The sequence below is a fragment of the Balaenoptera acutorostrata genome, chromosome 3 (genome assembly GCF_949987535.1).
Source record: "Balaenoptera acutorostrata chromosome 3, mBalAcu1.1, whole genome shotgun sequence".
Lineage (NCBI taxonomy): Eukaryota > Metazoa > Chordata > Mammalia > Artiodactyla > Balaenopteridae > Balaenoptera > Balaenoptera acutorostrata.
This window is the reverse complement of record NC_080066.1, coordinates 53,255,206-53,267,644: the sequence shown is the minus strand read 5'-3', so window position 1 is coordinate 53,267,644 and position 12,439 is coordinate 53,255,206. Positions and strand designations below refer to the sequence as shown.

At 38.5% G+C, this 12,439-nt stretch overlaps 1 protein-coding gene across 1 annotated transcript in view; it reads right to left on the bottom strand.

Annotated features, from left to right (window-relative positions):
* ASB7 (ankyrin repeat and SOCS box containing 7) overlaps nt 1-12,439 on the bottom strand; it is a 50,662-nt gene that overhangs the window by 10,592 nt on the left and 27,631 nt on the right. Inside the window, exon 5 of the mRNA XM_007191151.3 lies at nt 6,970-7,575. Coding sequence (XP_007191213.1) covers nt 6,970-7,575 — 606 coding nt within the window. The remainder of the gene's footprint in view (nt 1-6,969; nt 7,576-12,439) is intronic.

Here is a 12,439-nt window from a genome sequence, read left to right as displayed (position 1 = left end):
GGTACTAGTCTTCTAAACTGACTTGCACTCTTAAAATTATAGGACCTCAAAGAATTTTTGTTTAGTGTGTTATATCCATCTATATTCATCATATCTAGAAAATAAACTTTAGAAATTTTAAAAATACTTATTGATTCACTTAAAATAATAGTAATAAATTTATTATCAGTTGAAATAAGTTTTTATGGGAAAAAAAGCTGCTTTTCAGAACAAGAAAGATTTCATGAGAAGAGTGGCACTGTTTTACATCTCTGCAAATATCTCTTAGGTCTGGCTTCAGAGAAGACTGCTGGATTTAGAGATCTGCTTCTGCGTACCATCTGTTGTAATATGCTGTCTTGATTGAAGTAGATGAAGAAAATCCAGACTCACATAGGTAGTTGGAAAAGGAAGGAATATTTTAATGGCCTTTTTAGATAATCATGGATCTTCTTTGATACTTCACCAAAACTCAACAAGAGGTGTTTTTTTAAAGGTTAGATGCAATATGGAATCTGAAACCACAACAATGAACTTTTTTATACTCTTTCACATTAAAATCCATTGGTCTGTTTTGCCCTCTGAACGGATCTTTTACCCATGCATGATTTTGTAACATCATGCATTAGTTGTTTGGAAAATACTGGCTACCTGGGTTATTATGCAGATCTTCCAAATGTTGACCCAATTTATTACATGATATCAAAAAATTACTTTTGTTATTATCTCTACTAATCTCAAAAAAGTCTTTACATATTGGGAAACTGTCAATGTCCCAGTGGCAAATACAAAAATACAAGCTTTTCAAAATTCTAATTTTCACTTGAAAGCTCAGATTTTATGACACCATAAATACTGTCAGTTGTTTTCCTTAAGGTGACAAATGAACTTTATCATTTTCAAGAAAATGTCTACCAAATACCAAAGCCTAAACAGCTATAGTTTGGCTGTCCGTCCATCCTTCAGGTAAAAATGGTATTCCACCAAAAATGCTGCTGGTTCAGCTCAAACAAATCACAGATGTACTTTTCCTCAATTCAATCACAGCACTTCATTACATAGTAAGAATACTTTCAATTTCCATCCCACAGAATATTTAAAAGGTACATACTGAAAGGGATAAGATTTAATAAAATTAAATCAAAGAGATTCCTAAATGTACCTGGAACACTCTTTACTGAGATTGCCTTGTGATGAAGAACACAACTACTAGTACCCTCTGGGACTACTGCCTTGATTAATGCTGAGGTACCTGCCATTTTACCCACCACCGCTCTTACACCATCAGTGCAACAGTCAGTGCAGAGATGTAGACGCAGAGAATGGACATGTGGGCACGGAGGGGGAAGGGGCGGGTGGGATGAATTGGGAGACTAGGTTTGACATAAATACACTACCATATGTAAAACAGACAGCTCATGGGAACCTGCTGTATAGCACAGGGAGCTCAGCTCCGTGCTCTGTGATGACCTAGATGGGGCGGGGGGATGGGGAAGGGGGGAGGGAGGTCCAAGAGGGAGGGGATATAGGTATACATATAGCTGATTCACTTCATTGTACAGCAGAAACTAACACAATGTTGTGAAGCAATTTTACTCCAATTAAAAAAAAAAAAAGAAAAGGTAACTAATATCTTAGTATTGTTATGAAATTAGTTTTGGCCTCATGGGCACCTAAAACTGTCTTGAGGACCCCCAAGAGTCCACACTGTTCTACATGAATCCAGAAACAAAATAAAATAAAACCACAAGCAGCAGGATATCATCCCCTTTAAGAGTGTTTATTGGCAAGAATTTTTAAAAGGAGGGACCCCACGGACTATGGTGTAATTCCCCCATTTTTCAGAGGAGGAAACAGATCCATGAGGCAAGTGGAGGCTAGGCAGCTTGCCTAAGTTTATTAGGTAAGTCAGACACTGGGTCAAGAGCCCATTAGCTGCTCTCTCCACCACCAGACTCAGTTGATTCAACAGCACCCATGACACAGGCACAGCTGAGAAACCTTCAGGACGCTATAAGGGAGACACGTGCCTCTGAATACAAGTGGGCAAAACTCTACTCAGCCCAAGGGACCATGGATAGGATGATTTTCACACTGTAAGTAAAAGTGATAAAAACAATGAACAGACTTCAGGTTTCAGCTCCAACATATAAAGAACTTGAAGTCCTCACTCCAGTCCTTACAAGAAGAAAAAGCTGAACAAACTGAAATTAATGACTTATCTAGGACCCATCGGTAAACTGATGTCGCAGGGCAAACCTCCACCATAAAATCTGGAGAGAGAATCAGATCTAGAGTCACAGCTGAAATCTGTGCACCTGCAGCAGTAGCTACTGGAGCCACAAACTGGTAGGAACACTTAAATGGTCATTTTGACAAACTCCCAGTAGCTGTGCATGGACCAGCCTGAGAGTGAGAGCCACAGTCTTAGGAAACCCCCGCATGTTCTGAGCTTTCTTTTCAGGAACCCCATCAGGTTCTCACATGAAGAGCCAATAAAGACCCCCTCATGGCTCTGCCAGGGGGAGGGTGAGAGTAATTATCTGACATACACTCAGAAACTTCACAACAAAGTCTGTTCTCCAAGGGAAGAGACTTCACCAGAGTCTTACCCCACCTGGAGAATAAACGTTTCTCTGACTCCAGCCACAGCAGTCCTCCTAGCTCACCAAGGTGCGGGTATTTGGGGGTGGGGGGCAGGGCATGAAACAGGGGAGAGGGCAAACCTGCTTTCTCATGAAATCTCTCTTTCTTAAAAAACTTTCATATTCTGAGTAACTCCTTGACTCGGAAAGTTTACATTGTAGGGCAGGGAGATGATAAGGGGAAAAGAGCACTAGATTACAATCCCCTTGCTCAAGGAGAGTTCTATTATTATTTAACCATTTCCTCAGGGTAAGCTTTACTTATGAAATAGTCTTTCTTGAAGTTTTAACGTTGCACCTCTTTTAACAACATTTTCTTGTGCTCGCCCTTTCTTGTGCATAAATGTTAATTTTTTCTTTTGAATTGGGCAAACATTCCTACAATCTCTGCTCTTTATCTTCAGCTAGAGAATTTTTGCCCATTCCTATATGCCAGAGCTTCCATGATCCTCTTAGCTCCAAATGGTGTCTGCGCAAACGCTACGTACAAATTATTCTACTTTAATTAACTGCATACATTTGCATGACCCTCAGAATGAGTGTCTCCAACAGACCTCCATCAACGGACCTCCATCAGAACGTCTGCTGCTGTCTGTCATCACCACCATTTCTACCTGTCATTGGTCACATCTTCATTGCTCTCTCTGTTGTTGTCCCTTTAGTTTATTTGCTCCACTCTTTTTTTTTCTAGTAAGAGAACTAAAAGACCAAAAACTGGCTTCTCTAAGCAGGAAACATCTTTCCCTCAGCAAGGTGATACTCATTCTCCAGGTATGATCTTTGGCTCTTCTTAGCTGTATTTACTGTTCCAGGGCACAAAAAAGCTGCTCCTTCAGTTGACTGGCTTTCTGGAGGCGACCACATTGACTTCCAGCCATTCTAGAAGGCAGAGGTTTCTGGAAGTCTGTCTGTAGAATAACAACACCTCTTTGTGGCTTCTCCCTCTACTGTGACCAACAAGGCACCCACAGATACTACCTTATAACTAAGCCACTAGACCTGCTCTGTTTTTATGGAGTGTGTATCAGAGTCTTTATGGTAATTTTTCTAAAAAGCCACAGTAGCTTTTAGGTTCTAGGATTATGATTGTCTTGAGCTCTTCCAATTTAAATAACTCACTCTCTACTAAAATGGCCCTGAATAAAGACCACCAAGTGGCATTTCTGCTGTCCTTACACCTCAGGAGTCTGAGTTCTCAGATTTGAGGCCAAGGACTTGGGGCCTAGAGAGCGGTAGCTCTCAGCAGCAGTAAAGACTGAAAGGAGCTCAGGGATTTGACTTGATGGCTCCCTGAACCACCCAACCATCTTTCACTCTGGTTTTCTTTTCTTTTTTTAAAATTAATTAATTAATTAATCTATTTTTGGCTGCATTGGGTCTTCATTGCTGCACGCAGGCTTTCTCTAGTTGTGGCGAGCGGCAGGCTACTCTTTGTTGCAGTGTACGGGCTTCTCATTGCGGTGGTTTCTCCTGTTACCGAGCATGGGCTCCAGGCGCGTGGGCTTCAGTAGTTGTGGCAATGGGCTCAGTAGTTGTGGCTTGCGGGCTCTAGAGCGCAGGCTCAGTAGTTGCGGCGCACAGGCTTAGCTGCTCCGCAGCATGTGGGATCTTCCCAGACCAGGGCTCGAAACCATGTCCCCTGCATTGGCAGGTGGATCCTTAACCACTGCGCCACCAGGGAAGGCCTCACTCTGGTTTCCAAGAGAGCCAGTACAGAGCTCCTGAGGGCATCAGCTACAGTTGGTCCTTCTAGCACATAACTATTCACTAGGAAAAGAAAGTCTAATAAATAATGCACAGGTGAAGCAGAAACACTTAATTTGCTTTTGGCAGGAAACACCACTGATGGCAAAGTCAAGAAGTAATGAATTATGTTGCATCACCTGAAGACAGAGGATAACTGCAGCCTTCCAAGGACAGATGGTCCTTCACTTCTGAAAAGCATCCCAAGTTTGCTCAGCCACCATCCTTACAGATGCAGCCAATCAGCCAACCCACACTTACTGAGGACCTACTAGGTGTATGGCTCTGCTCTAGGTGCAGTGGAGAACTTAAACACAAAGAGGCAGTCCCGTCGATTTTTCTATCTGCCCTAATTTTAAAGGTACGTGTGAATCTCTTTTTAACTCAACATTCTTGCTCTCCAGCAGCACTCCATGGTGGAACTGAGCAGCTCCAAGGGCCGGGGGACAAAGGGGCAGCTCCCCCCATCCCCCTGGCTGCCTGTCTCCAGATGCAGACTACACAACAGTTTATAGAGTTGAAAATAGAGGCTAGGGTAGAATAAGAATCTAAGGGATTCACTCTGTAGGTAGCAAGCCAGCTCTTGCTGTTCATCTACCCTCACTTAATTAAATATTTTATTTAAAAAAAAACCACATATAGCACTTAAAATGTGCCAGGTACTGTTTTAAGTGCTTTATAAATATTAACTCATTCAATCCACACAACAAGCCTGTAAGACAGATACAATTACCCCAATTTTAAGATGAGGACACTGAGGCACAGAGCGGTTAGCTAACCCACCCAAAGTTACAGCTAATATGTGGTAGAGTCAGGGCTGGTCTAACATAGTCTAGCCCTAGTCTACACCATTAACCACTGAGCAAAGTATTTAACAAACAGGCTGCGGCATTTATGTGTGTAACAATGCCTTCCTGAAGACAGACAAGGAAGTCAAAACAACAACAATAGCAGCAACAACAAAGAGATATTCAGAATTTATTAAGAATAAGATATACTTTATAGGCTACATACCACAACAGAATTCTAACCTCAAGTTCAAGAGTAATCTTATCTTTCACTACACCAACACCTCTAACGGTCTATAAATGAAAACTGCTAGAACATTTGCTGAGAGAATCAGCATTTGAATTTTTGCTGTAGTCTTTTCCTAAAATGTGGCCTGGATCTGAAGGGTCAGCTGGGGAGGAATCAGCACACAAAACATCTCCTGTCTCTGGGTACATCAGTGTGCCTCAAAAGCTTTCTGCAAGGGACCACCTACCAGATAGCCCAGAACACCTCTCCCCAGGCAGGCGTATCTGTGCTGTACAAGTCGACAGCCACTAGGCACTTGTGGATGTTTAAATTTAAATTAATACAATTAAATAAAATTAAAAATTCAGTTCCTATGTGGCACTTGCCACATAATAAGTGTTCAACAGCCACATGGAGCTAGTGGCTACCACAGTCGACAGCACAGAGACCATTTCCATCATCACAGAAAGTTCTATTGGACAGCATGAGTTAGACCCTGAGTGTGATTTCTGTTTATGCTTGAGTCTGAATATACTTAGCGGTAATAATTTCATCCTTCCCTTCTTATGAATAAACAAAATCCAAATTACACTTCATTTCTTCATAAGTTTTCTACTCCCAAATTCAGCTCTCAGGAGGGCAGTGGATTATTTACAAGCAGGTCAAGTAAACTCCTCACCCTCCAGTACATGGTACCCAGAATGTGTTTCTTCTTCCATAACAATGAATGAAACATAAAACTTAGGTGAGGAAGGGGAATTCATTAAAAAGTGTGACAGACAAATGTTTTGTTTATAGACTGTGGCTTCATGTGGGATGTTAAGCTCTGAGACACATACTCGACTGGTCACAAGGAAGTCAGACAGGAGAGGGTGGCTACTCCACACAAACTAATACCTCTATCTGAAAAACAACACAAACACGTGCACCACTACACACAGTGGGTCAGACACTTTTCCTGGCTTTAAAAAAAAGTGCCCACACAAAAACAGGTCAGTTATACAATCCTGTGTGGGCCAGAGACAGTGGCACCAAATTTTCCACTGGGAGCAAATTTTTCTTTACAACACTTTCTGATTTCTATCATCCTTAACCTGCATTACTAAGATGCCTGATAAATAACAGTTGTTCCATTTCATGTGTGTTCACATTGTAAAGAAGAAGAAAAGCAACAATAAAACATGAGCAACAGCTTAGCAATAAAGCACAAATTCTAGGACACTTCCATAGCTATGGATGCTAAGATCCAAAATTCTCCTAATTCCTCAATCTCAATTCCAGGAAAGCCTGGAAAGACTATGTTTATGACCAGTAGGAACTGCCTTGTTCTAGCATCGATCTTAACATCTAACATCGGGGGTGTTCTAACACCCTATCTACCCCCATTTACTTTTAGTAACACAACTGAATTTTTAATGAAATCCTGTGATATAGAGCTTTCTGTTCATTTCAGATGAATGGAATGAGCAGGGCTAATAAGAATCATTAATGTCTGGTCATTTTAAGTTGTAAAAATACCTTAAGCTCCTCAGAAGATGCAAAATTTTTTTAAAAATGTAATAATAGTAATAATTAAATTACATACTTGTGACTTCTTGTAAGAAATCCAAACATGGTCGACTACTTCCAGAAATGCTTATTGAAACAGCCAGTGGGGTCTGTCCTTCATAGTTCCTTGTGTTTGTGTCCGCTCCATAATTATATAACATCCGTGCACAAAGCACATCATCCCTAAGGGCAGACAAATGTAAAGGAGTCTGTCCATCTTCTAAGCGACCCAAGTTTGTGTCTGCTCCTCTCTGAAGGAACATTCGGCAGTAAGAGTGATTGCTTTTGATCACAGCGTATCGCAACAGGAAACCGTTCTGAATGTCGATGTTGGCATTGTGGTCCAGGAGGATTTTCACACAGCTTGACCTCTCTCGGATAATGGCGAGCTGAAGCGGTGTTGTACCTTTATCACTGAGCGGGTCGACCTCAGCCTTGAACTCCAGTAGGAGTCGGACAAATGAGTCCCTACCATAGTGAGCAGCCACATGAAGGGGAGTCCAGCCATCATTGCTTTTTGCATTAATAATGTCGCTCCTGTATTCAGATTCTAACATCAGGCGTGCAATCCGGGCCCGGCCATGCATGGCTGCGTAATGAAGTGCAGTGAAGCCTCCGATTAAGTCCTTAACTGTGGGATCAGCTAGAGTTAAAACCAAAATGAAAACATTAGCAGACTCTGAGACAAAGCAACAAACTCTGCCATGGCACAGCACATCTTAGCCAATTCTCATATGAAATGTGAAATGACTAAACACTATAATGAATATCAAGTCCTTCTTGCCTTAGCTTAATTGAAATACCGTTTTAATGGAAAAAACATTTTAGTAGAAAGTTATCAAACCTCAATTAGTAGGATGAGTATATGACTTACAAAGCGTTTAAAAGCTATATACAAAAAACACAGAGTGCAGATCACCACATCCCCTCTCTTTGCTAATTTCACCAATTGCCCTTGGCTTCCCAACTCCCTCATCTCTGTACTGTTTCATGTTTCTCTTCTGTTTTGAACTTTTTGTTTTATTTTCTCTTCTGCTGCTTCTTGGTCTTAAAAAGAAGCATGTGTAGCAACATCTGCTGCTCTAAATTACGGATGTACTGTGGTCTGGCAGACTGTGTTGTTTTAGGGTGTATTAGGTAAAAATTAAAAAAAAAAAAAAGGTTTTCTGTGATCTGTAAGAATTCCAAAACATGTAAGATATATGTTAAGTGATCTTGGTAAATCATGTTTTTATAAGATAAAACTCTATTCTGAATTCTTCGTTTTACAAGAACTTTGGAGTTTGTAAGAATTAAGCAGCACACATTGTGTGAAAAATTGGGAGAAACCTCAGCACTGAATAAATATTATTTTCTAAAACAGTTCCAAACCTCTCTCCTAAATCGACAGATTTCTGGAAGAAAAAAAAGAAATAAAAGAGAAGAAAAGAAACTAAAATGATTTATCTGCTGTGTGACTCCTCAAGTCACAGACTTTTGTCACCTGCCCCCAATCTTTCCTAAAGCTGAGGGTCAGTTCTACACAGCTCTCATCCCACTAGCCTTCCTGGACAAGGGCAGAAAAGGGGCAAGAACCCTCATATGCTATAGGTAGGTCACTTCCTGGAGGCCAGCAATTCTGTGTGAAGATAACTGGTTGGACCTAACTACCAAGGATTAAAATACTTTCTCCTTATAAAAGTCACCATTAATTTTTAGCTTGTTCATGAAAGAGAAAAATTCATAAGTGTTCTTCAAACAAACAAACGAAAAGCCTCCACAGTCATGTGATTAAACACTCACGTTTTGTTTAGTAAAATGTTGCTTAGTTCTAAAACATTTTATGACAGCTTGGTCTCTCAGAAAAACCTATGAGGCAGAAAACTGTATCTAAAATAGTAATAATACTGTGGAGCATACAAATTTCAATTAAGAAATAGTTACAACAAAAGCTATAAAAAGTTAACACTTTTTAGGTAAGCTATATCAGTTGTATTTCTAAGATTATTTCATATAAACTGACATTACACAACAGTAATATGACTTTTATGTGTTTAAAGAAAATGAGGGTATCATATCTGCCTTGGTCTTCACTAAAAGAAAAATATACAGTACCTATTCACTACTTAATTTTAAAAAAAAAAGGAGCAAGAATATTTAAACAATGCACATTGCTGCCATCTACTGGTAAGGCATGAACATGAGCTACTAATGTTTCCATTTTGACAGATGATGCTGAGCCCTCAAGTCTGTTTTCAGATACCTTACTTACCTAAAGTAGACTAAGTGAAGACAGGCATGAAATCTAAAAGAACCCCTTCTATTCAAATAAAACCGTAAATCTTGCCAAGATGGCCATTCCTAATCTATACCTGACCAATCAACTGCTTCCAGATATTCTCTCTTAATCTGTTAGTGAAATTTAAGAATACCCTTTTTCACTTCTCCCACCTTTCATCCACCATGGGTGCCTTTAAAGTTGCTAGCAAACAGTCTCATGTGCATCCTATACTTGCTTTATTTGACAGTAAAATTAAAATTATGTTACATAAAATTGCACTTGCATCTTTAGTTTTCCACCTCAGGTCTTTTTTAGATTCTACTTACAACTTGGTGCTCTACTGAGCTAGGAAAAACAAAGATTAACAAATACAGCAATGATCTGCTTAGTCTAAGTAAAAACCACTAAAATGCATTAATTGAGCACACACTGGAAACACAGCACAGAAGGAAGACTGTAGGTTAACAACTGTAATTAATAATTTGTTAATTTCTTTCCTCAAGAAATTAACAAATGGGAAATATAAGACAAAGATGAAAACAAAAATTAATTTAAGGATTATTAGCCAATGCAATAAGATAAGAAAAAGGTCTTATTTGTAATAGTAGCAGAAACTACAAAACACCTAGATATAAATTCTGTAAGAAATGTGCAGGGCACATGTGAAGAGACCTTCTTTGACTTAACTAAATTCACTTCATCTGTGTCTATTCAAATGTTCCTTCAACAGAAAAGCCTTCCCTGAACACTAACATGGCAGCCCCATCAACCTCATAACTTTGTCTGCTTTAGCAAGCTTTCTCCCCCCAGGTGCAACCTATTTAATACAAATTGTAGCAGTCTCAAGAAACCCATTTGAAAAGCTTGAAAGTATATACAAATAAAAGCAGACAAACATTCCCTACCAATATGGCTTCTTTCTTTCCAATAGCTTTACCGAGGTGCAATAAAACTGAACCATTTTAAGTATACAGGTTGATGAACTCTGATGAATTGTACACAGTCATGTGACTACCACTACAATCAAAATATTCCCATCATCTCAAAAAGTTCCTTCCTGCCTCTTTATAGACAATTTCTTACCCAAACTCTGGACCCCAGGCAACCACTAATGTTTTGCCTTTCTATAATTTGATATAAGTGGAATCATAGAGTATTAGGCTTTTGTATTTGACTTATTTCACTTATCATAATGTTTTTGAAATTCATCCATGTTGTTGTTGTTCATCAAAAGTTCATCCCTTTGTATTGCTGAACAGTATTCCATAATATGGATATACAGTTGTTTATTTATATAGTCAGTAGCAAATGGATAAATGGGTTATTCCTAGGCTATAATGAATAAGGCTACTGTGAACATTCATATACAAGTCTGTTTGTGGATATATGTTTTCAGTTCACTTGGGTAAATACCTAGGAGAAAATTGCCAGGTCATATGTTAAATGTACATTTGACCTCCTAAAAAAGGGCCAAACTGTTTTTCTAAGTGACTATACAATATTACACTCCCACCAGCAATGTATGAGAGTTCCTAATGTTCTACATCTTCACTAATACTTGGCATTATTAGTAATTTTAATTTTACCAATTCTATTGAGTATAAAGTGGTAACTTATTGGGATTTTAATATACATTTCCCTGATGACTACTGATACTGGGCTTATTCTGATACTGGGCTTATTCATATACTTTCTTTTGTGAAGTGTCTGTTGAAATCATTTACCCATTTTTATTGTGTAGTTGTTGTCATTATTGAGTTTAAAACTCAATTGTGTATATATTCTGGATACAAGCCCTTTTGTCAGGTATGTTTTGTATTTTCTCCTAGTCTGTAGCTTGCCTTTTCATTTTCTATACTGTGTCTTTTGAAGAGCAAAAGTTTTGAATTTTGGTGAAATCTACTGTCATTTGTTTTCTTCTATGGTTTGTGCTTTTTGTGTCCTGTTTAAAAAATCTTTGCCCAACATAATGTCACATAGGTTTTGTTTTCTTCTAGAAGTTTTATACTTTTAACTCTTACATTTAGGGCAATGGTCCAATGCTAGCTGATTTCTGTGTACAGTGTAAGATCAGATCAAGGTTCATTATTTTCCATATAAATATCTATTTGATCCAGCACAACTTGTTTAAAAGACTACCTTTTCCTCGATGATTTATCCTGGTGCCTTTGCCACAAACCAATTTACCATACAAGTGTGGATCTATTTCTGAACTCTATTCTGTTCCACTGATCTAAAAGTGTATCCATATACCAGTACCAGATTGTCTTGATTACTGCAGCTTTAGAGTAAGTTTTGATAGCAGGTAACATTCTCAAACCTTCTTTAAACTGTTTTGGGCAATAAATTTTAGAATCAACCTACCAATTTCTTCAAACAAGCCTGTTATAATGTTGATTGGAACTCTACCAACTCTAAAAATGTAAATCTGCCCCAAATTATCTAAATAATATTTATTCTTTCAAACCATGAGCACAGAATACCTCTCTATTTACTTAGGTCTTCTTTAATTTCCCTCAGCAACGTTTTGTACTTTTCAGCATACAAGTACTGCACATCTTTCATTACATTTATTACTAAACTTTGTTGCTATCATAATGAATTGTTTTTACATTTCATTTTCTAAATGTTAATTGCTGGTATAGAGAAATAAAATTGATTTTTGTATACCAACCTGTGTATTCTGTAATCTAGCTAAATTCACTTTTTAGTTCTAGAATGTTTTTGAGATTTCTTACGATTTTCTAAACATACAATTATGTTCTCTGCAAATAAAGACAGCTTTACTTCTTCCTTTCCAATCCCAAGACTCTTATTTGAACAATAAAGTGTTGACGAAACGTAGTAAAAGCATATACCCTTGCCTTGTTCCTAATCTCAGAGGGAAAGAATTCAGCAGTTCACCATTTACCATGATGTAAGTTGTAGTTTTTCACAGGTGCCTTTCCTTAGGGTTTGGAGGTTGTCCTCTGCTTTTGGCTTGCTGAGAGTCTTTATGATGAATGGGTATACTATATCGTCACATGCATTTTCTGCATCTATTGAAAGGATCATTTGGTATTTACTTTTATTCTATTAATAGGGTAAATTACTCATCATATTTTCAGATGTTAAACAAAGCTTGCATTCCTGGGATAAACACTACTTGGTCGTGATGTAATATTCTTTTTTATATAATGATGGATGAGATTTGATAGTATTTTGTTAAGGTTATTTCTAACTTTTGCCATGAGGGAAACTGGCCTGT